Below are 26,902 nucleotides of genomic sequence, written 5' to 3'. Positions count from 1 at the left end.
ACAATAACTATATCAAACTAAGCTATGAGTTACCTGCATATTTTATGTATTTGTATAATGTTATCATATTTTTGACTGAGTTTGCTTCAATTGGTAAATAAAATCTTAGTCGAAAACAAATTTTTCTGCTATCATACAATAGATAAGAATCCTCCAGATCTAATTCAGTGGTAAACACATAATTCAGATCACAACAAAATAGTTTAAAATTTTCTGATTTATGATTTTCAGAAGTCTTATTACCTTTGTAGATGATGTACAAAATTTTAAATATTCAAGTAAGAAGACATATTTAACCATTATTCTATATAAAATAATGACGATTTCTCAACAGAAACACAAATATGGCAACTCTCTCCCACAAAAAGGTAACAAAGTCAAAGAAGAAAAGAGAGAGAGAGAAGACAGAGAAAAGATACAAAGCTTTGAGCTTCACTTCTTTGACAGTTTTCTTTTTTAAAAGCTCTGTAATTGTAGCAGGTAAAGGAAGTCAAATTAAAAACTGTAAGATTTACCTACAAAATTCCATCAAATTTGAGAGTAATTAAAATATTTCATATGCATTCGACAATTATTGACATGTATTTATCTTAATGAAATCTATTTTACTAATTCAGAGATATTAATAAAATATTTCAAAAAGATGACAAACAATTATTTAGCATAAGTAAACAAAAATTATAGCATACACGAAATTATATTTATTTGTCATTCATCAATATAATTTTCAATTTCTTCTGAACACGAGTAGACATATTTAAATAAAATAATTACCAAAAATAAGTTCATGATTGCTAAAATAAAGACAAGAATCTGATAAATATTCATTATTTTACTTATAAAATTTAATTTTATAGAAATTTCCAAGCAGGATACATGAGGGAATCAATATAAAAAAAAAAAAAAAAAAAAAAAAAATCATAGATACCTTTATCTTGAATATTAACTTGATGAACAATATATATATATATGAAAAAACACTAATAATAAGAAAGCAGTATTTCTGCATTTATAAGCTTACAAAAATTTGACAGAAATTAAACTGTTGAGAAAATATGTAGTTACATCAAATACTTAAAGATCAGCTAATTGAGATATTTTAGAAACTTTTAACCTAGTATAATATTGGTTGATAACAAAAGAAAGTTTGTGAGACTGTACAAGGCTGCCATAAGAAACTAGAATATCTATTCAACATCCAAACTCATTCTATATTTTTGTGACATGCTTTAATGTATGTTAATGTTTGGGTGGCAATTATTATTCTAGCTAAGAATTATTTTTGCTCATACATCCATGAAGAGTGTATTACAATTTGTTTTAACATTCCATCCTTGCAAACCTTTGCTTGCATGTAATGGATAATATAATAACAATATAATTTAGTTATAAGTGAAATTTAAGAGACTACAGATTTCATGATTCATACACTGACACTCTAATTTGTTTTTAAAAATGTAACCTTTCATAACTGGAAGTATTTATTACGTAATTATTTTTTATATATCTGTAAAAAAATACAAGGTCATAAATTTTAAATTAGTTTGTAACTAGGAATGTGCACAATTTTGTATAACAATTTTTCAATTCATTAGCAACAATTCTTTTTTATGACATAGCTAGAATAATAATTATTGTAAACAAAGGGAAAGAAAATAATATTAATATAATTCTAGACATTATTTCAATTAAAACAATACAACTTAAATGTCTATCATAATTTGATGCTTATTAATATTATGTCAAAGGAATCATGATCATCAAGATTTAAATAACTGCTTCTGCTAATTAAAACAGAATCAGTTGGCCCAATGAATAAGTCAACCACCATAAGCTGCTCGTAGTAATAACATTTTTTTGGTGGGGGAGAGTATAAAAATATAAAGTTTTAAGAGTAATCAAAATTGTGAATGAACGTATTTTTTTGGTGGCCATGAATTGTTCTTATATAGAATATAAGTAAAAGCCATGTATTAAAAATATTAAAAGAAATATACACAAAAATACGTAACTTATCCCATAAATTTACCAAATGCAATCCAAAATTTTTTATTCCACTATCAAAATTTAAAATCTATCAATCATTCCCATTTTGTCCATATTATCCATGGAAGTATCAGAAAAAAAGAAGAACCACAGTTAAACGAGAATGATTAAGTTAAATTGTAATGCTCAGCCTGAAGGAAAACTTTAATGATAATGCAACAATAATTTAAACTACAAAGAATAAAATTTCTTGTATACTTTTAAAGAAAAAAATATGTATATAAATTTAATTTGTTTTTCTATTTTATGGTAATTTATATTAAACATTTCATTTGCCATTTTTCATTATACAGCTCTGAAATTTTTTTGACAACTTTCTTAACTAAGAAAAATAAAACTTGAAAACCAGTTTTTTTTTATTAAAAAAAAAAAAAAAATTCAAATTCAAACACAAGAAGTGAAATACTTCTTTCAGAAAAGAAAAATATATGTATACAGAACAAACTGGCTGTGCCAATATTTTCCAGTAAATCTGATTATATACTATTTTATCTCCAACCAATGTCAGCCGTAAATACAAAGGAAGAATGTGCAATTTCATGTTTGCAGTTCGTAGGAAGATGCTTTCAAAAATGATCTTGTAAAAAAAAAAAAAAAAAAAAAAAAAAAAAAAAACTTTAACTCTGCATTTTAATGCATTTTTTCTATCAATTTAAAAATCCATTAAATTTTTTTTTTATTTCTATCCTTTAAAAATGCATAAAAATATGATTTCTAATCACAACAAAGATTATAAAAAAAAAACAATTATAAAGTAAGTAATCTAAAATTATATTTCATAGCTAAACTTTTAAGCTCATGCTTAATTCAAACTGTTGTCTAACAATTCTATAAAAACCAATGAAGAACTTAGTAAATGTTAAAAATATTATATACTTTGGTAATTACTTTCTGGCCAACAAATCTAAATTAACATAAACTGAATAACAGCTCTCAAATAATTTCAAATGATCACAGCATTTCTCCATGTAAACTTAATGTATCAAAAAAAAAAAAAAAAAAAAAAAGATTAATCATATTTGTACACAATAAAAAAAACATACATAAATCAAAAATATGTAGAAATGAACACACTTATTTTTATAAACATTGGATTATACATAATTTATGGAAAGGCATAGGCAACATATATACAACTTACTTGAAAATGGACAGTTCCAATCTAGTAAAGCACTACAGGATGACAATCACCACTGTAAATAAAAAATGCTTTTCAGAAAATGCAAACAGATATAAATACATAAGAACTAATATTAAGTAAACAGCTGGGAAAAAATAATTATTTATGATTAAAGTTCTAATAAATTAAGTAAAATAAATGAAATCTTAATTTCAGAAAAAGAGTGATAATCAATTATCAGAAAAAAATTTACTGTTCTTAATTTTTAATTTCATATGAATTTTAAGGGACTTATTATTCTCTAGGTAATCAGTTTTAAGTACATGTGTATTAACTGCATGCCACTGACAAATTTTTGACCTAACTGCATGTTATCAGTGAACATAGTCAAGAGACTAACATGATACATTTTGTGCTTAATTGTTTGTTGCAATGAACTTGATAATCATTAACATATGATTAATATGCAAATATTCAATTTCACAATACAATTGGTTTCTTAAAAATACACACGATAAAGTTAAAGCAAAATAAACATTGCCTTTTATGTTTCTGCATCCAACATAGAATTTCATTTATCAATCAAAATTTAGTCAACCAACAATCTTCTTGTAACACTGAAATATTTAAAAGATTAGAAATTTCTCTATATAAAATTACATATTTGTCATTTAGCTATAATTTCTTCAAAATAGACATAATTTAATAGATCATTATTCTAAACAATCTATTTTATTTATCTATTAATACAATTGAAGCATTTCTTTGAAAAATATGTTATTTCGTCATTCCAAAGAAAGTCTTACGAAATACTAAAACAACGCAACTTTCAATCCTACAATGTGTGTTACAATGAAATATTGATTAATTTTATAGAATTCCATATTATTATAATTATTCATATACTTATCTCGTTATATTAACTTCAAGTATTTATATGAAAATATCTGAAATTTCACCATATAAAATTATTATGAGAACAGCATCATTGTATGAAAAAGAAAATTTTCTTACAAAAGAGCCTAGAAAAAATTACATTTAAGAATATGAGATGTAACATTTCAATTAGAAAGGGATTAACAAAATGAAATTAATTTGAAAGATTTTATATTTATTTCCTAGCAAAATAATTTTTTTTTCACATGAAGTATTAACTAGATTAGTGGTAGAAATGAATATTACTGGGAAAAAAATTGTAATCTTTAATACTATTTCAATATACATAATACAATTACTATATTAGGATTCTGTTTTAATAATTTTAGGCAGAAATACTCGGACTAAAAATAATATTACACTTTTTTATATTGAAGTAATATATAAGAAAGTCAAATTATACATAGAGAACCTTAAAAAAAAAGTTTTAAAAACTAAAAATTCGGAGAAGAATATTTAGTTTCATTAAATCTTCAAAATATTGAACACATTTCAAAACAAGGCCACACAGATGAATCAAATAAATGGCCTGAAGTTATAAACTGTTTTTTTAAAATTCTTTTTATTTTATTTTGGTGAGTTCTGATAGGTTTTGCTAGAATACTTTCTCTGTAAAAATCTGTAACCTATTTTTCCTCTTTTACACAGTGCAGAGTGAACGTACATGGAACCAAGGAATGAGAGTGATATAAGGAAGTGGAATTTTTTTCATGCACATATGCAAAAGCATCTAAATAATATATATTTTCAATGGCTTATTGGAATTTAATATCTTCAAAATGAAACCTACTATCGTTTAAAATTATTTCTGACAAAAGCATCCAAATGATGTATTTTTTAAAAAATATAAAATACAGAAAAAAAAAAAAATCCCTCAATTACAGGAAATACTAGATACTTAAAAAATTCAATATCTATTATTATTTTTAAAAAATTCAAAGAAATTCTGTTAAATATGCTAAATAAATACAAACTTTACATAATACAATAATAAACTACTGATTTTATAAAATTATACAAACATATATATATTTGGCAACATGATAAAAACAAAGCAGGCATTGAACATTGAGAAGTATATATAAAAATTTAATAATAATGGTCTCCAAATTACAAGGACATTTTCAAACATATATTTATTTATTTCATGATATATTCAATACATGATAGATTCATTTAATCATACTTGAATAATAAACTATTGAATTTAGATTACATAATTTAATGCACTCATTATATCATTTGTTATTCTGAACATGACTTCATCGCAAAATGAAAGCTAGACAGATTATAAACAATCACTCAATAAACTTATAATAAAAGTTCAATGCTGCTTACTTTAAAAATATAAATAAATAAATAAAATGAAAAATTAACAACTTTATATGCACATAACAGAAAATGAACTTAAGCATTAAATTTATTTATGATTAATTACAAATTAGGTGCAAATCATATTCTTTTATTTACAATTTAAATATAAATTTATAAGAAAATAATATTCATGGTAATATCATTGCAATCAACATTATTTAATTTAAAACTGGAAAATTTTATATGCATTTCTCAAAATATATAAAGTAAAAATTAAAAAAAAAATGAAACCATATATAAAAAATCAAAATTAAAGCAATCATATGTACTTAAAAAAAATTATAAGGAAAAAAATCCTTTCCCACAGCTATATTTCCATTTTTATGCAATATAATAAATATTTCACCACTGGTTGTGCATACTGTTAGCATGCAATGCCTATATGATACTTTCCATATGTCAAGACACAAATTATTTAATAATTTTATTTAGATAAAATATCTATATTTATTAGCAAGAATGATTCATTTTTACTGTACGAAGAGCAAAATTATCCCAATTTCATGGCGATTAAACATCTATTTCAAGTATTCCCTAATTAGTACGGAGTGAATAAGTGTGTTACGTGAAAGGTTACATATGAAGATTAAATTTCCGTGTAGTGCTAACAAGTAGATTTTTATCAACAAGGTGACTTCTTCATACTATCAAACTTATAGCATAGTTAACTCTTACATATTCAAATTTATCATATTTACAGTAAATTGCTGTTACATACCTACGTCACAACGAAGATTACACAAACAAATACACTTTACACTTCACAGAAACAAGGACTAACAGCAAACAAAATGGCGACACTTGTATCTTTGATGCCATATTGTATAAAAATAAAAAATGTAAACATGTCACTTTAAATGGATTGAAATGCGCAACAGTTGCTTCCGGTAGTAAATTGAATTAACAGGTAGTAAAACAATAAATTTTCTTGTATTGATCAAAATGAGATACCTAAATTTTTTATACTTTACAAGACTTATAAATTTAATGCATTAAGATGACTCATCGCTTTTCAAGAAATATATTTGTCAATATAGTAATAAATAATAGCAATTTTAAAATATAAAAGTAAAATTTAGGAATAATTTATTTGTTGTATCAGCTATTTTAACGTATCTGTAAGTTTTTTCCCCTCATGAAAGTTTTCCCAACTTTAGAAAGTTTAATTTACAACTTCCCTAACTGTAACTTGCATAAAAATTTTAGTAAAGAAAACTTTTTTTATTTGTTTGGCGTGTTTTGTTATTTACCGACTATTTGATTCCTGGAACTGAGAATAATCAATACTGATGTATAATAGAAATGTCTGTTAGACCTGGTTTATGTGATTTACCTGCAGAAATTATAACATTAATATTTTCTCATCTTGATTATACTGATTTAAGAACGTAAGCAAGCAATATAGTTTTTTTTTTAATTATTAAATTGTAATGGTTTATCCTAGTATTTAAACGAACTATAAATGTCAAAATTTTTATCAGCAGTCGGCGTACGTTTTTTTTTTCGAGACCAATTCTTTTAGTTACTATATTATTATAAATTATGTCTCTCTTTCATACATTTTTTTTTAGTATGTGAATCCCGAAAAATTTTGCAAGATTATTTTGCTCTACTTCCTAAGAATCTTACTCATTAGAATTTTCCTTCCTATTTTTCTGAATTTTCCTGAGTTTTCAGATATTTATCAGCTTTCTTCGTACTAATTCATTAAGTTTATCTTTATACATTAAGGACATGTTTAATATGAGAAAATAATATGTCAGCTTACATTTTTTACATACTTTATATGTTATTATTTACTTTTATGAATGAAGCCAAAAAAATCTTAAAGAAACAACCAAATGTATTAAATATTACAGATGTGTTCCATTTTCCTTCACAATTAAAAGAATATATAGAATCTAATATAGTGTTTTATTTATTTGTGAGAAAAATTAAACTCACAATATTAGTTAGATATGTTGCTGAAGTAAATTATATTCTGTAAAATTCAGTTTACTGTAACATTTTATTTTAAGTACCTGTATTAATTCATTTGATATATTTTGTTCTATATATTTGTGTGTAGAATAAAAGATAAAATCTTTAGTATTACATTAATAAGTTCATTCTTTAACATTTAATTATTCATAATAGTTTTGAACAATAGCATTTTATATTTCCATTTGAACAAGAACATAGATATTTGAGGGATTTACTTATAATAAGAGCTTTTACCTGAAATAAGAAAATACATATTACAATAAAATAATAATTTTTTTTTGTTAACACTACCATGTTTTTTTTATTTAAATTTTAGTTTGATATAATTGGTATTAAATATAACTAAACAGTTTTATATATTTTTTAATTTGATAAGCATACTCTTGTGCATCTAAATGCCATGATTTTTATAATGAGTTCAAATGGGGGGGGGATGTTGATTTAAAATATGGCTTAAAAATAAATTTATGCATTTATAAAAGAAAGAATTGAAGATTTTTGCCATCGTATACTAAGTGTATGTAATTTTAGCTTATAAACCAACATAGAAATTTATTTGCTTTTTTATGAAAATAAGTGAAATATTCATGTTTTATGTATTTTTAATCATAAATATTTTATTCCATAGATTTTTTTAAATTTAATTAAAATTTATTTTGATGGATGGAAAGTTTCAGCTGATTCAGACTCGGAAATGTGGAAAAGAAAAAAATCACTATTAGTGGAATGTCCTAACAATTTTTTCTTTTTCTCATTTTCTTTAAAAGTATCATTTTTTTTAATAAATACTATCAAATAAAAGCACAAAGTAAAGATCTTAAAGAGAAAGATAAGTCTTAAAAAAATGTCTGAAATTCAGCCTTTTACTGGCAAAAAAAATGCTATAAGCTGTATTGTAAAACTTTTTTTATATTTGTGTGTAGGTGTGCATGCTTTGAAAATATCTCTAACATCTGTTACTTCTGTTTGTATTTTTAGTAGTAATGTTAAATTTAAGGGTAAATTGAAAAAAAGTAATAAATAAACAGTAAATTTATTTTCTTCTTGTGAATATTATATTTTCTATTTTTATTATTATCTATTATTATTATCATTATCATTATATTATTATATTATCTATTTTGTAATATTAAAAATATCAAATGTTGATAATTTTTTCATGTGTAATTTAGAAAATAAGTGCAAAACTGTTTATCATTCTTCAAATATAGATGATATCATAATTTTTTTTGATATCATTTGATCTATAGAATATTTAATTTCGAAAAATTAAAAAAAAAATTGTGATGTGTTGTGAATGAGATATTATTCTTTATTATATCAATAAAATTTTTCTTCTGAAACAAAAGATTTGAATTACTAATTATTTTATGAGAGGAATTTTTTTGTTAACTATATGGCCGCCTCCCGCCCACATACACAGGCTAAAGAAGTCAAACTGTATTCATACATTTTTTCTCTTAATTGTCACTATTAATATATTCTTCCACACATCCATTTTGAAGGTATTTCAATTTATGTACATATTATATTTTTATGGTACTTGTGTATTAACCATATGTCAAAAATTAATATCAAAGAAGTCATGTTTATTGCAAATAGCAATTAATCCCAAAAAAATTGCTGAAGCTGTCATTTTAGTTTATTGACTATATTCTCCAATGCCATGCTATTAAGCTTAAAGTTCACCAAAGGTATGCAGTTAAGTCACTGACATACATTTGATACATAAGTACCATTTTTATTTTTAAGCTTTAGAAGTTCTGATATCAGTGATATCTCATTTGCTAAGTCATATTTTATTTTTTTATATTTATATTCTCTTTTCAATTACTGGTTATTTTTTCATTTATAGTATATTGCATGTAAAGTATCATTAATTTTCAATCAATGACACAAGGGAACAGCAATTTCATTGTCTTAGATCTGTGATTTGTTTTTGATAAACATTTGGCGTCTGAATTAAAAAAATTACCACAATTTTTATCTATTGCATCTACTTTTTAAGTAATAGTATACCCTCCCTTTGTCTCAAAAGTCGTACAAAATATGCATATAAAGGGAAATTTAACAAAATAACAGATAATTGTTTTATTCATAAAAGTTTATATATAGTTACTGCAAGTTAAATTGTGCTCATAAAATAGTAACATTTTTTTACCAAATGATAAACAGGGAAAAAATTTTAAAGGTAAACATTTTAGCTCATAGCTTTTTCTGAAGTGTTTAATCTGTGAACATTTTCAATTGATGCTCCTATAATGATCAGTTATCTTCTGTAAAATCCACTCTACTTTAATACCTTGCCTCCATGACCTTCAAATATTAGTAAAATCACACACCTTGCACATCACCAACTTCACCAAGACTTTTCAGGAAGACAGCATGATGGCTATGTAAAAAAAATGATTTGAATCTATGACAATTTGATGCTGATGTTGCTATGAACCATTTTGTTACTCTCCAAGAGTTTCTCTTAAATTTTATTGTAATTCTGTACCGAGAATGTATTTGACAGTGTTTTTGAATGCAAATCAAGCATTCTTTTAAAGTTCTGCCATTGTTCCAATTAAATAGCCATTTTTAATGAGCTGTGAAATTTGTGGATTATCAAACACACCAACTTTTTACTTTTTAAATGACAAGCATGTAAAAGACAAAATGAAATATTTGAAACAGTTTAACTTCAATTGACAAAGTTTTAACAAATTTCTCATGAGATCTATTTTTATATGCAGAGATGGAATTATATTGTTCTTATTGTCTACAAATGGTGATTGCAGAATGTTTGAATCACAGAATTTCAGATCAGATCTTGGAGTCTAAATGAACTAAACCCAATGCTTCTTATGGTATCTTACATGCAAATAATAATAATAATAATAAATAAAAAATATAATAATAAATAAATTGATACATCCACATTGCTGACTAAAGAGGAAGCAGACCATTTTTAGACCAACATAGATGATCAGTTGGTGCATATGATATTGCAACAAATCAATGACTATTATATCTAAACAGAATGGCCTATTGGGATAGCACCAAATAAATTACCATTGTAGAGGAAGGCATACTTCATCTTGAGCTATTGATGGACAATCCCCTTTCAATTGAGGTTTAGTCTAAAATTTCCAGTCTTCCATAAACCATGTACATTATGGCTATACACAAATCCATTATCACTTCAAAAATATTGCAGAAATGCACTTTCTCTTAAAAGTCCTAAATTTTATGCCTAATCATTTAACTCATATTGCTAGAATCTCTTACAAATGAAATCATCTTCAATTCTAAAATCTTCATTATTGAGTTCACTTTGATCTTCACCATATTTGTATTTCTGTATTTTCAAACTCAGTAATTTTTTGGAAACTGACATTGAAATTTCAGCAGAATGAAGCTCTTGCATATAGCTGATGGTGAATTAGGCTATTTTATTTTACATTTGTTTTACTTGTTATATCCTGACATTTTCACTGTACAAAGGAATAACCATTTGAGTGATCTCTGGGCTCTTGCCAAATCATAGCTGTACCAAATAGAATGTGTTTGCTTAAGCAACATCCGTGCGCTGTTTGCACACTTCGTGAGGGACCCATAATTTATCTTGATCCCTAATTTTTGCTTTTAAATAAGCTTACTTGACAAATGCTCTAACTGGGAATTGGTATAACTGCCACATATATAGCAAACTAAATCAGGGTTGTTTAAGCATTTACAATATGAACTAGTAAAGGTAGACATAAAGAAAGGTTTCACTTCATATATAAATAAAAAATAAACATTGCTAACCTTGTATACAAACATGAATTCAGACTCCACCTTAGAATTCACTTCATTAGCTACTTTCAGCATTTCACTACGATATCTCAGGTGTAACTGAACTAGTTTAGACAAGTAAACATCTGTCACTGATCTTTATAACATCATTCATCCAGTGCTAGTTAAAGAATATTTATGTCAGCCAATATGAGAGCAATAATGCTTCATATGATCTATGCTCAATCCTCTAAAGAGTGGTCACATTCACATAAGGTATAGAGAAAAAGCTTAACATTGTAGAAAAGAATTAACTATAGTTTTGAAATCAGAATGCTAATTTAATTCTAAAATGGCTCAAAAAGCAAACTCAACTAATATTTTGTTCCCCTGATTCATTATTATTATTATGTGTGTTTGATTTGTCTATTATTTTGTTAAAAAAATAATCCCATTAATTTGATTTTTTTTTCTAGTTGCAAATTTTTGAATAAAAGGCTGTATGACTTAAGTAAAGAAGAAAAGCATTGGAAAAAATTATGTCGGAAATATTGGTTGCAAACCTCGTAAGTAAATACATAAGTTTTGAATGTTGTTAAAAAATATGCAAAAATTCTTTACTATATTCCCCAATTCTAAATCTACTTTTGACAATTATAAAATTTAATTTAATTAAAAAGAAATTGTATTTTTAGTACTTTTGTTTATACACTGTATTAAATTTTTATTATAATGAATGAATTTATTGCATATATCCATCATAAATGTTTTTTGAAATCACAAAACAAATTATATAATTTAAGCATAAAGTAACGTCATCTTACTTTCTTATAAAGCATTATTAAATTCTCGAAATTTTGTGCTGTATTTTTACATCTATTTTATGATATGAAATAATTTTAGTTTTCTTTATATATTACTTCAATATTAAACTAAAATTTTCAATTACAGCTGCCCATATGGGCGAACATGGGAGGAGCATTTTATTCATTGGTATCGAGATATGGGAGCATACGTCCATTGTTATGCTCATTTGAAAAAGACTTGGGATAGAATTCTTTCTTATTTCAAAGTCAATTGTCCTCTAATTTATCAAACTATTAAAGGTAAGCCTATTTTATAACCATAGTTAAAATTCCCTGAATAATGTGATAATCTTAGTTTTAAATTTTTTAACAAAGATATTTGATTATAATTTGGTTAAACACTTTTGTCCGTACAAGTTTGGATTAAATTGATTAATAGTGGCTCAAATACTGTTTTATGAGATTTTTTATTAGAGAAAATGTACTTATTATTATTACTCAGCCAATCTCATCAATTTGTCAATTTCTTTTTAGAAATCAGGAATCTTTCTATAGATTACTTTCCATTCTTATATTTATTTTGGTATTTCCTTTACTGTGTTTAATGACATTAAACTGTGGTTAAGATTGAGACCCTTTGTATCAATTAAAATATTTTGCCTAGTATTTTATGTTTCATAAAAATATTTATTTATTCAGATGGAGTTTCAGAAGAAGAGTTAGATCGTGTCGAAGAAAGTATAGGGATAGGAAAATTACCGACTGATTTCAGATGCTCATATCGAATTCATAATGGGCAGAGGCTAACTTCTCCTGGGTAATTTTTTATTTATGTTTTTGCTTAAATAATTTAAATATATGGTAATATGTGCATTTTTGTATGTGTATGTTTAAATTTTTAAAATATTTTTAAGGCTGATGGGAAGCATGAGTATACCTGGGCATTATAGAAGTGAATCTCTTCTTGATCTTGATACTATATTGGTTGGATACAGGGTAAAAAAATTATTCATTTATTAATAATCTTTGATTTTGAGATTAAAAAAAAATTCTTAAAAATAGCTTATTCTACTTTTTAATTGTTCTTTTTTTTATCATGCAATCATTTAATAATAAGCTTTTCAGGCTAATGATAAATTTTTAATTTACTTTTAAAATGACCAAATGTTTTGAACTTCAGTCTTAGTCATTTGTTAGTAGGGAAGAATGAAGGTTGCATAGTGTGATGTTAATGGATATTAAGGAAAAATACATAAAAAATTAAGAAATTCAAGAAAAGTAAAATAGTTCTTTATAAAAAATTTATAATAATAATTAAAAAATAAAGAAAGAAGCATTTCTATTTTGCCATACTTTTATTTTACAATTACGCTGATTCATCCTTTTTGGCCATATTAATATTTTCTGTACAGTGAAAGTTGAAATGAAGAATACTTCAGAAATTGTTTTTAAAAGAGTGTACCTAGTTACATTTAATATTTAATATGACCAATTTACTATTGTCATCATCATGTTGATTTTAATTTCAATCTCCCATTTTTTAACCTAGAGTTTTTAAAATTTTAACAATTAAGTTAAATCGATTAGAGAATTTTTCTCATTCATTTTTGTCAAATTATTTATTACGTTCTTTTTTTTTTTTTAAAAAAAATTGTCATTTATTTGTTTTATTATTTTTTTTTTATGAAAGAAAAGTTTATTGAATGCTTTACTTTTTAAATATAAAATGATTATTTATACAAAATCTTATTTATATATTTATTTTTAAATATTGTGCTCCCTATTTAAGCACAAAATTTTAAAATTTATATTTAACAGTTCTGTTTATTTGCTGCAATTTATTTTATTTTATCTGTCTTTTCATTATATCAAAATATATAAAATTTGAAAACATTTATTATTTTTTTATCAATAGATAAATAAAATTAATATGCAATGTTTTAATTAAGGCATATGTTTTATGTAGATTTAAACATCCTCAAGTTTGAAGTATTTATTTCTTATAATTTTTTAAAATTTTAATGCATTTGTTGCTACAGATTTAAAAAGAGCTGATTGATACATGTTACATTACTCAGAATATAGCTTATGTTATTTATGAATCACCCTATTAAAATTTTGGAAACATTATGTTTCCAAATTGTATTGTTTCTGTATTGGTGTAATTGTAAATATTAATTAATTTTAGTAGTTTTACTTTTAATATAAATTTTATGCTACTCAGTTATTTATATATTTTTAATTTTCAATATCATATTGTTTGATAGAAGTATTATTTATTTGCTTTTATGCTTTGACATTATTTATGATTTATGCTTCTTAATGGGGAATGATATATTTTTAGTTTTAAAATGAATTGTAGTTTGTAATTTTTGAATATTCAAGAGTATTATTATTTAAGTTACTGAAAATGCCAAATATTTAGGTCTTTTGATTATGTATATATCTATATTTATTTATAAACTAATCACCTTTAATGGCTAGTTGATCCATCAGGGATATTGGTTATATGTAATTTAAGTTAAATCAATTAGATATAACTTAAATCCATGATTCCATCAAATTGTCAAATATTCAAACTGTGTTATTTTAATTTTCATATGTTCTATTCATTGTGTACATGAAATTGTCTCATGATATCATATTCAATTTCATTTTTTGTCTTTTTCAATTTCATTTTTTTGTTTTGTAAACAACATTAAACAGATTCCTTCTTCTTTAGCTTTCAAAAGTGGATGAAAATAATGTGATAAATATTTGATGAAATAATGAAAATGGTTTGAATTTGAGGGCAATAATTTAGTCTATTGTTGCAAATTAGGCAAAAAATAATTTTAAAAAAAGGCTAGAGGCCAGAAAAAATTTACATGAATATTAAATTAATGTAATTGAAAATATAGTTTAAAAAAATTTTAAGACATATAAAATTTATTTTTTTGCAATAATATTTCTGGAAATTATCATGGGAAAATAATAAAATTCAGTTTTTTTAATTAATTAAAGTTTAAGAAAAGAATGGATCTGTGATACATATTTGCATCCTTCAAGATGCAAATACAGTTACCACATATGTGCCACATGTTGTAAGTATAGCTCAAACTGTCTTGTAGGATGCCAACACACATATTCATCTTTATTATTAGTACAGATTATTAAAACATAGTTTTTATACCAAAATTATTGAATACTGTGGCAACTGCAGCTAATGCTTAACTTTATTTTTTACTGATAGCTATGTGGAATGCACGTTCAGCACAACATTTTATTGTTCAAATATAAAACTATGTGTGAAGTCATTGTGAGATATGAATATTTTAGTTTGAATTATTTTGAATATTTAATAATATTTTGAGAATTAATTTGTAATATATAGCAATTTGCATTTTTTAATTAAATAAAATTTACTTCTCTAATCTCAGACTTTTAATACCTCCTAAATAAATAATTTTTTACTCATTTTTATGGTTTTAAGAATTTAAATTTATTTAATGCATACATTTAAATGTATTATTTCAACTAAATTCATCTTTTTGTTAATTTTATTAGTGATGTAGATAAATATTCCATAAATAATATTTACCTATTAGAAAGTTAAAATGTTATTTACAAACTTTGCAATAAAAGAACTTTTAACCTTTTCATTCTTAAAATCAGCCAAGTTCAGGTGCTTCAAAATACTGGAGTACCCAAATTTCTCTTTCAAAAACAAGAAAATTCCCTACTCCACTCAAAAACATAATGACAGACCATGTTGCTTGGGAGTTAATTTACAAATGAGGATTTCCCTTAATTGAAGGCTATCATACAAATATATGCTCAGACATCCACTGGAAACTTACCTGTATTCCAAATCCATCTGTGCAAGCTTCTCTAATAAACATAACATGTGCCACGGTATTTCAATCTGTCACATGAAGTAAAAGGGAGAAGAATTTTTCGGTGATATCTAGATTTTTTAGACACCCTTGTTAGGCTTTTTGAATGGGGACCTTTCTGTACGAATGAATTATTATTTATCTGAGGTGTATGCTTATATTTTGATAATATTAAAATAGGGAAATTTTTTTCATCAGTGGGATTTTTTATTCATTTCTTTTACTGCTCTAAATATGCACTTGTATAAATAACATTTACCTTTAAAAATTATAATTAATTTAATTTTAAACTTATTGAATCTTTGTTTTTTTTTATTTCCAAAGTATTATTTTCAAGTTGTTTCTTTTAGAATTTTTATATTATACTTTAATAATGAAATTTAATTTTGTTTGATGATTAATGCCAAACATATTTCAGGAAGGAGACGGTTTGCTTGGTTGCATCCCATTAACACTCTGTCTTCATTCTGGCTTGACACAATATTTAGCTGTTACAGATACAGACGGTTATGAACCTAACACCATATTTTATCCAATAACAGGTGACCGAGTAAATGGGAAAACTCCTGTTGATGCTTTTATATCTGGTAGGTTATGCAGCAGAAAACTGATTTTTTAAAATTAGATATAATCTAATTTTTAATAAACCTAATTTGGGATTTTTTTACACTTAAATTTTTTTTTTTATTTCAGTTGATTACAAAAAGCAGTTTATTCTATTAAAATTAAAATATTTAATATAACCATAATTATAATTATAAATATCAGTTTAATTTTTTTTAATAAATCTTATTTCCTTTAGTTATTTTAAACTTACAATATTTGTACTTGAACATAAATCACTAGCAATTATTATTAAAATACAAATAACAATATTTCGGTTTTGTATTTATTAAAAAAAAATGTTCTTTACCAAAAAATTCTTGGAATTGGAATTTAATTTGACTATTGTATGAATCTTGTTAGTTCCTTTGAGAAAAAAATAGAAAGCTCTCAAGTCTAAATCTGAAAATAAAACAATTGGCACATCAAAAAGAGCATACATTTCTAACTTATAAATTCAATATTATATATCAATTTACTATAATGTTGTGTCTGTCTCATAGCATGAAACTGTATTTACTAATTTCATTGTTCCTTTATTTATGAAATATTTATGCCTCATTTCATTGCTTTGTATTTATAAATTTTTTGCTGTATTCCTTTTTTTTCTTTTATCAGTTTTATTATTTGTCCAAGTCAGTTACATCTAATTGTCAAGCTCGCAAAAGTAATTGCTAGCATCTCCTTCCCTCTCTAGAATTTTTATTTTCTCTAAATAAAATTGAAGTATTCATTTAGAAAATTGCTATATAGCTTTACCTACTCATTACATTTTTCTGTTTCAGATGCTTTAAAATACTTTATTGTCATTATTTTGAGCATGAGCCCTTTCATATGAGAACCATTATTTTTTTTGATAGGAACATCATTCCAAGATTGGCTCACTGGTCATGCAGATCATCTAGGGAATGATGATTTTCCTATACTCCAGGATCAACCATTTCGGTAAGCCTAGTATCTATTTATGTATATATATTATTAATTTCCAGTGACCTACTTTTTAATTTTGGTAAATACATTTTTCATGAGCCATATATGTTTTTTGTTGTACTTAATTTTTTTATACATATTTAAAACTTTTTGTGGGAAGTAGGTATTTTTATGCTGTGTAATACTGATTTATGAATACTTATGAAATTACCAGTTACAATTATAAGAAAATTTTGTTGTAATCTTTATTAATTAGCTCAAATCTTAATCTTTATTGATATAAAAAAAATGATTTTTTTTTTCTGAAAGTCAAACTTTATCAATTTTTTACATCTGAAAATGTACTTAAATTCTGATGAAGTATATGCTGAATAAATTGTAAATACTTCATAATTGAAAGTTATATCTTAAGAGAATTATTCATTTTATATTAATGTTGTTCTGTGACTAAAAATGTATGAAATTAAATCTGAAATTTACTTTTGGTTCATGTAAATCAAGCCCCCCCCCCCTCCTCCCTCCATTTACAAATGCTGGCATTGTGATTGGTCTCTTTTTGTATAAATTTTATTACTCTATTTTTTCAATTGTTGATTGATTTCAAAATGTATATTTACAAGGTCTAACTTTTATTTAATTACTCAAGAGACAAAATTTAATATTACAACACAATATATAGATAGACTCCTGAACTGAATAGTAATTTAGTAATGCATGATAATTATATTAAAAAATATTTCTGCTGTGTTTTCTTTTTTTATTCAGTTGTATTTGTTTATTTATATTATATTTAATAATTCTATTATTTATGATTGGTTCATATTTTCTATCTTGATGATGAAAACTTTATTTTTATTAATGTTTGACATTTAACAGAATTTGCTGATTTTAATGTTTCATCTTGATGCTTTATTTAAATGAAAATAAGAGATTAAAAAAAATATTTAGGAAATAAAGCGAAATTTCAGTCTACTGCCTATTTAATGTACCTAAACAGGTTATAATTTTATATTTGATATAATATTTTCACTAATAATAAAGGGAAAATATATGTATTTGTTAATGTTCTACAGGATAGACAGTTTAATCTAGAGTTATTAAATTTGATAAAAAATATACTTTAAAGATTGGGAATGTGCACCTTGGAATGGTTTTTTTTAAAAATTTAAGTAAGATTTTAATATTTTTGTAAAGATAAATCCCCAAAATATTATTATACTAAACTCATTTTTACACCATTTTAAAATTTTTTAAATAATCTTCTTAATGATACCAATTTATTTGTTTTGTAAATTTTTACTAAATTTTGATAATTAAAATTTTTTTTTTGTATAATCTTTAATAATAGTTTTTATTGTTGCTCTGTTTTGTTTCTTTAAATATTTAATCTTGTAATATTCTTCAATTTTGAAAGCTAAAAAAGAAAGATTTTATTCAATATTTGAGCAGTTTATTTTAGAAATAAAAAAAAAGAGAAGTTACATTACTGTGAAAGTTAGAAGATAGATGAACTGGATAATAATGCTTTTGATAACCTTATGATATCATGATACCATTAGTAGGGTTCATGCATACAAAGAGCAGAATAGGTGTTACAATAATGAAGCTTTAATTCCAATGGCAATTTTATGCTTAAAAATAGTTTATTGATGGAATTAGAGATATGAAATTGTACCTAAGAGATTTCATTGAAACTAAATACAACCAATATTTCTGGTGAACTAGTATATTGAAAGAAATTAGTTAACTGGTAAAAGAAAATTCTTTTGATGACAAATTTGAACAGATTTGATTGGCACCAAGCTAAGAACTCTACAAAGATTCTTTAGTTATCAAAATTTCTACATAGTAATTTTTTAATGAAAATTCCTTTAAAGATGGGTTTTTGAAAATCATACCTATTTAAATGAGTTTCTTTAAAAATCAATTGAGTGCTTTCCGTTCTTTTTTTTTCTATTTGCAATCAATTTGTAAAGATTGCATTTTTGTTTACATAATTGATGCATTTTTATCTAATTTAACTCCCTTACTAATACGAAGTAATGATATGACAAAGTATCTTATTAAGGATAGTTCATAAGATGAAAAGCAGTTGTGCTACAATAATTAATATCTGCTTTTAAGTAATTAATAAAGAAGTGTTTTATATATTGTGTTGAACTGAATTATATTATGTGTGCTTGAGTTGTGTTATAAATATTTACAGTGCACAAAACAAACACACTCACACTTTCATCTTTATTATTATTACTAAGAATGGTATAAAATTATTAATGTTTGACACCCAAGCTAATGAATGTTATTATGTTTTGTTGTTGCTGTTGCTGTTTTGCGAAAAAAAAAAAAAAAAAAAGACAACGCAAATAAACATGAAAAAAGCAAAATATTAATAAGAGCTTCTTAAAATACAGTGGCTGGGAAGTATATGTAAAATTTTTAAACTTGACTAATGTTAACAGTTGAAGGATTTATTAAATTAAGCTTTAAAAAAAAGAGCAGAGTATGTGTTGTTTTACTTTCTTGGAATTTTAGCATGATAATATTTACAGATATTATCTTTAAGTTGTAGGTTGTAGTAATTCTTCAAAATGTTTTATAACAATTATGTAGCTAAATTTGTTACATAATTGTTTCTTGGTAGATGTAGATGCTCACTAAAAAAAGGTTTTAATTGGAATTTTTATTAAAGAATTGATCAATATTTTAACTTTTTTCTTCAATAACTTCTGAGCACACACACACATACATAAAATCATTTTAAATTAAAAAAAAAATCAATAACATTAATGTTATTACTGTACAATTATTTCTCTTAATTTTTTTAAATTATGTATTTTTTATTGTTTTATTTCACTCATTCTACACTGCAATGACATTAATTTTTATTTGTACATCATAGCTGGTGTATAGTTAAAGAAAACTTTAAAATAAAATTTAGATGCATGAATCCGATCTAAAGCATTATCATGTCATGATGTTTTGAACTGCAGAGGATAAATATTTTAAAAATTTATTGAAAAGGAAACCATAACTGTAACATGATTTAATATTTAAGAATAGTGGAAAGAAGCTGATTAAATGATCGTAAGCATAATAAAAATTATTTAAATTTTTTTTGCTACAATAAAAAATAATTTTAAATTATATCTCCTTCCTTGTAGTAAATGAAATACAAGGGGAATTAAATTTACTATGTAAAAGAAAGTTGGAAAACAACAAAAAGTTATTTTAAACATTGTAAAGAGTAAAAAAGCGGGTTATATTCATATTTATACTTTATTTGATATAGTACTGATAATTATTAAAATCTTGCTAGTGAAACATTATTGATTGATATGTTATAATTATTTGTATATTTTCAGATTTCTACATGATTCTGCATCTGAAGAAAGTGCAAATCATATAACTGTTTCTGTTGCCACATGTTTTCTACCTGAGATCAGCATGATAAAGCCTCCAAAGTTTTTTCACACTTATCGTATCACGTAAGCCTTATCTGTTCTTTGAAATTTTCGTTTCTGTTGCTTATTCTGATTACACCTTATTTAAATATTGAAATGCAGCAAATGTTTTATGTTTTCTTGATAGAAATATCTGAAATAATTAAATTTTTTCTTGTATCAAGATTGAATTTAATTTATTACTCTTTTCTTTTTATCTTTTTGTTCAGTTAACCATATTTAACAGGTATTAAAAAAAGTAAGAAAAATTAGGTACCAGTTTTTTTAATAATAATCGGAATTTTTGTGGTATTGAAAACAAATTATAGATGCTAATATTGGAAAAAAAAAAAAAAGTCTTAAACGAAGTCATATTCTATTAAGTTGTTTTTGATTTTTTGGTGCCTTTGTTTGCTAAATGAGATGTAGTTTTATTTATTGCTTTACCTGCAGAATTGTTGAATTTACTACACTTTGTAATACTATATTAAATTTTTTTAAGGTTTTAGTGATGAATTTTTAATAAACAATAATGATAATTAAAATGCAGGTATTTAAAACTTAATTATAAAGAAAATAAGAGGATAAATGCAATGCCTTTTTGTATACATACTTTATAAACCAAATGGAAATTATTTATATTTTTATAAACATATTTTTACTATCAAATAATGTTGCAACATGAATTTGAGTATTTTAAATAGCAATATAAATTGGAAAAATAACTAACATTTTACATGATTTACCAGTATTTGTGAATAATGGACATTCTTACACAAAAATATTCTTGAACAGTTTTTAAAACCCTCTGAGGGCCAAATCCTCTCCCTCCCTCCAATATAAAAAGATTTATGCAGTGGAAAATCTCTAATTATAAACCTATATGTACAGATTAGCAAAAATATAAATACAATGTAATGTATATAAAGTTTTAACATCTTTATTATAATGAATTCACTATGTAATTTTAAAGTAACTATATTTACAGTATTTGCACTTTTGCACATAAAATTCTAAGAGAGATTCCATAAAACAGTTATCATTAAACTTTGTACATTTCATTTGGATCATTTTTTAAAAAACTTCTTTGAACTATGGCTTTGTACCCTTCTCTTGACCAAAATAATTGACCAATTTATACTGACATAATTTGTTTTGAATATTTTTAAATAAAAGCATTATATTTCATCTTTTTTTTTTCTTCCCTAATTGCATATCTACTGAAAAAAAGATGGCCTCTTTTCCTGTTGTTTCCTTTGTGTCCTCGATGTTAACAAAATGCAATAACAGTTTTAACTTCTAATTATATATATTATTGCTTGGTGTATGCTTTCTGCAATATCTCTTGTCATAAAAGTCAAATATTTATTGCCTTTAATATATAAATTTGAAAATAAAACAGCATAAGCAGTTTTCTAAATGTATTGAAATCTGCCATAATAGCTCTCTATAGCATGAGAATCATGGAACTATGTCTTTGGTGGATACAAAGAAAATGATTAGTGAAACAAGAACAAATGAATTATTATTGATATACAAATCCAGAACTACTATGCATGAATTTTCTTGTTTTGTAAACATCGACAAAAGCCCAAATAATGTCAGTTGCACGAATTGGTTTTGTTGTTTTCTATTTGAAGACAACTTGCACGGCATTCTCCTTGATAATGTCGCCAACTGTCATTATAACCATTAATATTTATAATTTTTCATTTTACAACAAATGTTGTGCCAATGTCTATTCAAATTTTTAAACAATTGACATTTCTTTTCCTGATTTTAATAGTGTGGTTAATTAAAATGGCTATTGTTCTGTGTAAATCTGAATCATTTAATGAAATTAGAGAACTTTTTGTAATTTAATTAAAGAACTTTTACACTAATATTCACTGACCGAGAAAAATATGTTTTTTCTGCAGTTGATACTGTCATTTATAGAATAACTATGATACCCTTGTTCAAGAAAAAGAGACTGAACTTATAATGAAATTATATAATTGAAACGGCAAAGTTGTAAAAAAATGAGATCTGAATACTAAGCAATTTAATAGGTAAAAATTTACTTAATATATTGAAAATATTTTAAAATTGAAATATTTAAAATGAAATATAGCTATTCAAAATCAATATTTCTTTTTACCATTAATTTTGTACCTTCATCAATGACCTTCATTACCATTAAATTTGTATCAGCCTTATAAGCTATTCCATTATTTAGTTTTTACTCTGAGAAAACACATTTAGTTCTTGCAGCTTGCAATACCTCTTTTGTCTCTGATGATTAAAATGTGAACTTTTTTTTTCATTGTAAATTGATTCTACATATTCTGATTAATGTATAAATGAAATGATATTGTATTTGGCTTAGTATTTTCTTTGTTATGAAACTATATTTTAATGAGGATTAATGATTATTTTGCATATCAACAGTTCCAGATTAAGTCTTCTGTCTCCCCCTCTAAAAAACTTTCAAAATCAAATACTTTTATTGATTTTGATTTAATCTTTATATAAGTAATTTTAAGTGCTAAATTTTGACATATTGAAATAGTAAAATGCTTAATTGCATATCACTTTCTTAAAAATGGTTTTTATATATTGCATATTAAAATATTCACAATTGAAATATATAAATAACTTCATAATAAATAGTAAATAATAGGTTGAAACGTATTTTAAGACCACAAAATGGTATATTATTTTAAAATTATAAAATAAAATACCATGAAACTTGCAAATGCTAATTAATCAGAAATGCTGTGAGAATAATATTACAAAATTAAATAACTATCACAGTTCTGCAAAAAATCTCTAGAATTAATTGAGTAATCCCCTAAATTTACTTGGGGCCCTAAGCAATAGCTTACTTCACCTATTTAATAATCTAGTCTGCATATCACAAGAATTAAAGTTTTTTAGTATATATGTTATTTAATTAAATAGACAATAAAATATCTTGTAATTGGTGTTTCGGCTTATTGTACAAAATGAAGATATGTTTTGACTATCCTTCTTCTTTTACTTATATTTACTTGTATAAAATTGATAAATATTTTAGAGTGATAATTCATTTGCTTTTATTTTTTCTGTAGAATACAATAAAAACACTATCACTGATCTTAAGAGCATGTATTAACTTTTTAAAGTTTTTTCATTCAGTATTTATTCATTTTATTGAAAAAAAAAATGTATAAGGTCAAATTCCAAAAATAAGCAAGTAATGTTGAGAAAATTTTGTTAATAATGAAGATGTATCTCAAAATCTGAAGTAACATTAACAGAAAAAGTGTAAATTGAGCAAATGGCTAGAAATCAAATTAAAATTAATGCTTATCACTGTACTATGCAACAGAACAAGATAAGGAAAGTTAACAAGGACAAATTGATTTGCTAGCATTCTAGAAATGTCAAAAATCTACTTTGCTCTTTAGCTTCCAGCCCTTTTGCATATCTGAAGAAGAGATTTTAATAACTTTTCTTAATTTATCATAAATATGCGAATAGTAGTAGTTATGAAAATTTTTAGTACACAAATGTTTCTAAATCCTAATTCTTATCATCTAAAAAAAAAAAAAAAAAAAAAAAAAAAAAAACTCGAGATATCTTTATAGATGCTAGATATTGTATTTGGAACTTGAATCTTTTTGTGTGTGTGTGTGTGTGTGTTATGATATCACAAGAAGGAACTCATTAACGTGACAGACATATTAATGACAAAATTTTTATAAAAATATTTCAAAAATATTAATGAACTGTGATCCTTGATAATGTCTTTAATTATGTAATGAAGATTACATTGTTCAAAAGTCCTTTTTTAAGCCTTCTGTCTCGACAAATTTTATGTTAGAAATGTTAGGCAAATCTCTCTTTATTAAAAAATTATGTAAAATATATAAAAAAAAAATTACGATTTTCAAAATTATTTTCTGAAACTCTTAACATAAAATTTATCTTAAATTTCTTAAAAAAAAAAAAAAAAAAAAAAACTACTGAGCTTAAAATACGTTCAAAAGGATGAAAGAGGTAGTATTTATAAACAAAATTAATCATGCCTTAATATCATACTTAATACATTTCTTTGAATGATAACTGTGACTTGTGAGGACATTAAATTTATTTATTTATTTATGTAAATGACTTGCAAGTAGGAATTTTAATTATCAGTTTAGAAGTAATATTATGTCCATTTTTTAATTGTTTGAAGGTAAAAGAAATGTATGAATTCTGGTTTTTCAAGATAATCAGATTCTATTGAAATCTGAATGAAGGATAACTTGTGTCATAAAGTTTATTTTAATAATTAAAAGTTAAGACTATTTTAAATTTATTGAAATTGACATGTTTTTCACTTATTCCATTTCCTTTACTCAATAATTGTATTAAAATAAGATTTAGAAAAATTATTCTTCCATTCTTCATTTATTATAGCATGTCAATGTCACGAGATGCACCACAATCTGAGGCCTGTCAGCTTGAAACCAGACACTGGTACATAACTGATGATAATGGTTGTGAAGAACAAGTTGATGGGCCTGGTGTTGTGGGGGAGTATCCTGTCATGTATCCTGGGGCTAGTTTTTCTTGGGTTAGTAGCACAAGTTTCTCAACCACATATGGAAATATGAGAGGCTATTTTCGAATGAGAAATTTGCAAACAAGTAAGTGAAAAAATTTCATTTTTAATTAATATTTTTTCTTAAAAAAAAACCTGTTTAATATTTTGCAATCCACCATATTTTTTTATATGAAAGAAATGCATGTGATTAATTTTTTTAATAAGAAATAATGATTGATATGATAATATATAACTTACCATTTAATGTTATTTTATATAACTATTTATTATTAATATTTTTAAGTATACACTACATATATTCAAGTCTTCTGGTGTTGAGTATTAAAGTTTAAATAAAGTAATTGCCTTGGTTTAAAAAGTTTGTTTTATCATGCTATTTTTTAAACAGTTGGCTTGAAATTTGTCAAAGAACTGAAAATTAATGTCAGTTAAAAAATAAAAGATTTTAATATTTTGCCATGTCTGTAAATAACATGTCATTACTTGATAAAGATTCATTAATGAAGGGTGGATACATATTCTGTTCAACTCTTTCTTTTGATTTTTGTGTATTTAACTGTCTTTAAAAAAAGTATAACCCGAAAAAGAGTTTTTTTCAATATATATATATTAAAGTTATTGAAAGCTGGAAAACATAAAGATTTCTTACATTAAAACATTACATTTCTACTATGCATATTTACTTAATCTCTAATATAAATGTATTATAAATTTATTTATGTTAGAGATTTTGATTTGTTCTATAATTATATACAACATACTAGATTAAATATTTTAATAACTTTTTTTTCAAATCAAAAATTAGGTGAGCGCATTGAAGTGAAATGTCCCATATTTCATATGAAGTGCCTGCCATACATAACTTCAGAAGAACGTGAAGCTGCCAAAAATAGAAAAAGGACTTCAAATGTTTAGTGTATCATGACTATTAAATTCATTTTTATGTGCATTCAAATATTTTAATATTGCAGAATCTTCATTATTTAGGTTATAAATAAAAGAGTTACGAATAAGGAAGATTCTGCCCTGCTAATTTAGTCAATTCGTGATAGAGTATTATTGAGTTAAAGTATCACTTAGCATAATACACTACTATAATTTCATTATTACATGAAGTTAAACTAGTTTTCATCTTTTCATAACGTGAAATGTAACTTATCTCATTAGATGAAATTAGGGCTTGTATAATGGCGATAGAATGTGTATAATTGTACAGATTTAGTTAGAAAAAAAAACAAGATTACTGTTCTTCATATCTGTACATGCATTTCATTGAAATAGCTGTTCAATTGTAATTTGTTGGGTTTTACTACCATAATTTTGCTACTGATTAATCCTCTAACTGAAATATCGATTGTGATTGTTTTGTGATGTTAAGTAAATGATTTCTCAAACAATATTTTAGTTTGGGAAATAGTGGATTTTTTTTAATGTTTTATTTTTGTGGAATT

The 26,902-nt window shown here is 24.4% G+C and overlaps 2 protein-coding genes across 4 annotated transcripts in view; one reads left to right on the top strand and one right to left on the bottom strand.

Moving 5' to 3' along the window:
- LOC129968710 (CUGBP Elav-like family member 2) overlaps nt 1-6,327 on the bottom strand; it is a 29,260-nt gene extending 22,933 nt beyond the window's left edge. For 2 of the 3 annotated variants that reach the window (XM_056082885.1, XM_056082887.1), the window contains exons 1-2: nt 6,195-6,327; nt 3,188-3,239 (exon numbers count right to left, since the gene is read on the bottom strand). The gene's annotated coding sequence lies outside the window, so the exon portion shown is untranslated. Of the gene's footprint in view, nt 1-3,187; nt 3,240-3,707; nt 3,784-6,194 lie in introns of all 3 variants that reach the window. The other variant, XM_056082886.1, reaches the window with a different exon arrangement.
- A 370-nt stretch (nt 6,328-6,697) lies between these two features.
- LOC129968714 (F-box only protein 3-like) lies at nt 6,698-26,689 on the top strand. The gene is made up of 10 exons (XM_056082891.1): nt 6,698-6,864; nt 11,698-11,787; nt 12,173-12,327; nt 12,727-12,844; nt 12,942-13,023; nt 16,321-16,489; nt 17,366-17,450; nt 20,798-20,920; nt 25,304-25,533; nt 26,257-26,689. The coding sequence occupies exons 1-10, from the start codon at nt 6,779-6,781 to the stop codon at nt 26,364-26,366; spliced, it is 1,248 nt and encodes a 415-aa protein (XP_055938866.1). The 5' UTR covers nt 6,698-6,778; the 3' UTR covers nt 26,367-26,689.
- The last annotated feature ends 213 nt before the right edge of the window (nt 26,690-26,902 follow it).

The sequence above is a fragment of the Argiope bruennichi genome, chromosome 5 (assembly GCF_947563725.1).
Source record: "Argiope bruennichi chromosome 5, qqArgBrue1.1, whole genome shotgun sequence".
Classification (NCBI taxonomy): domain Eukaryota; kingdom Metazoa; phylum Arthropoda; class Arachnida; order Araneae; family Araneidae; genus Argiope; species Argiope bruennichi.
This window is presented reverse-complemented; position numbering and strand designations above follow the sequence as displayed.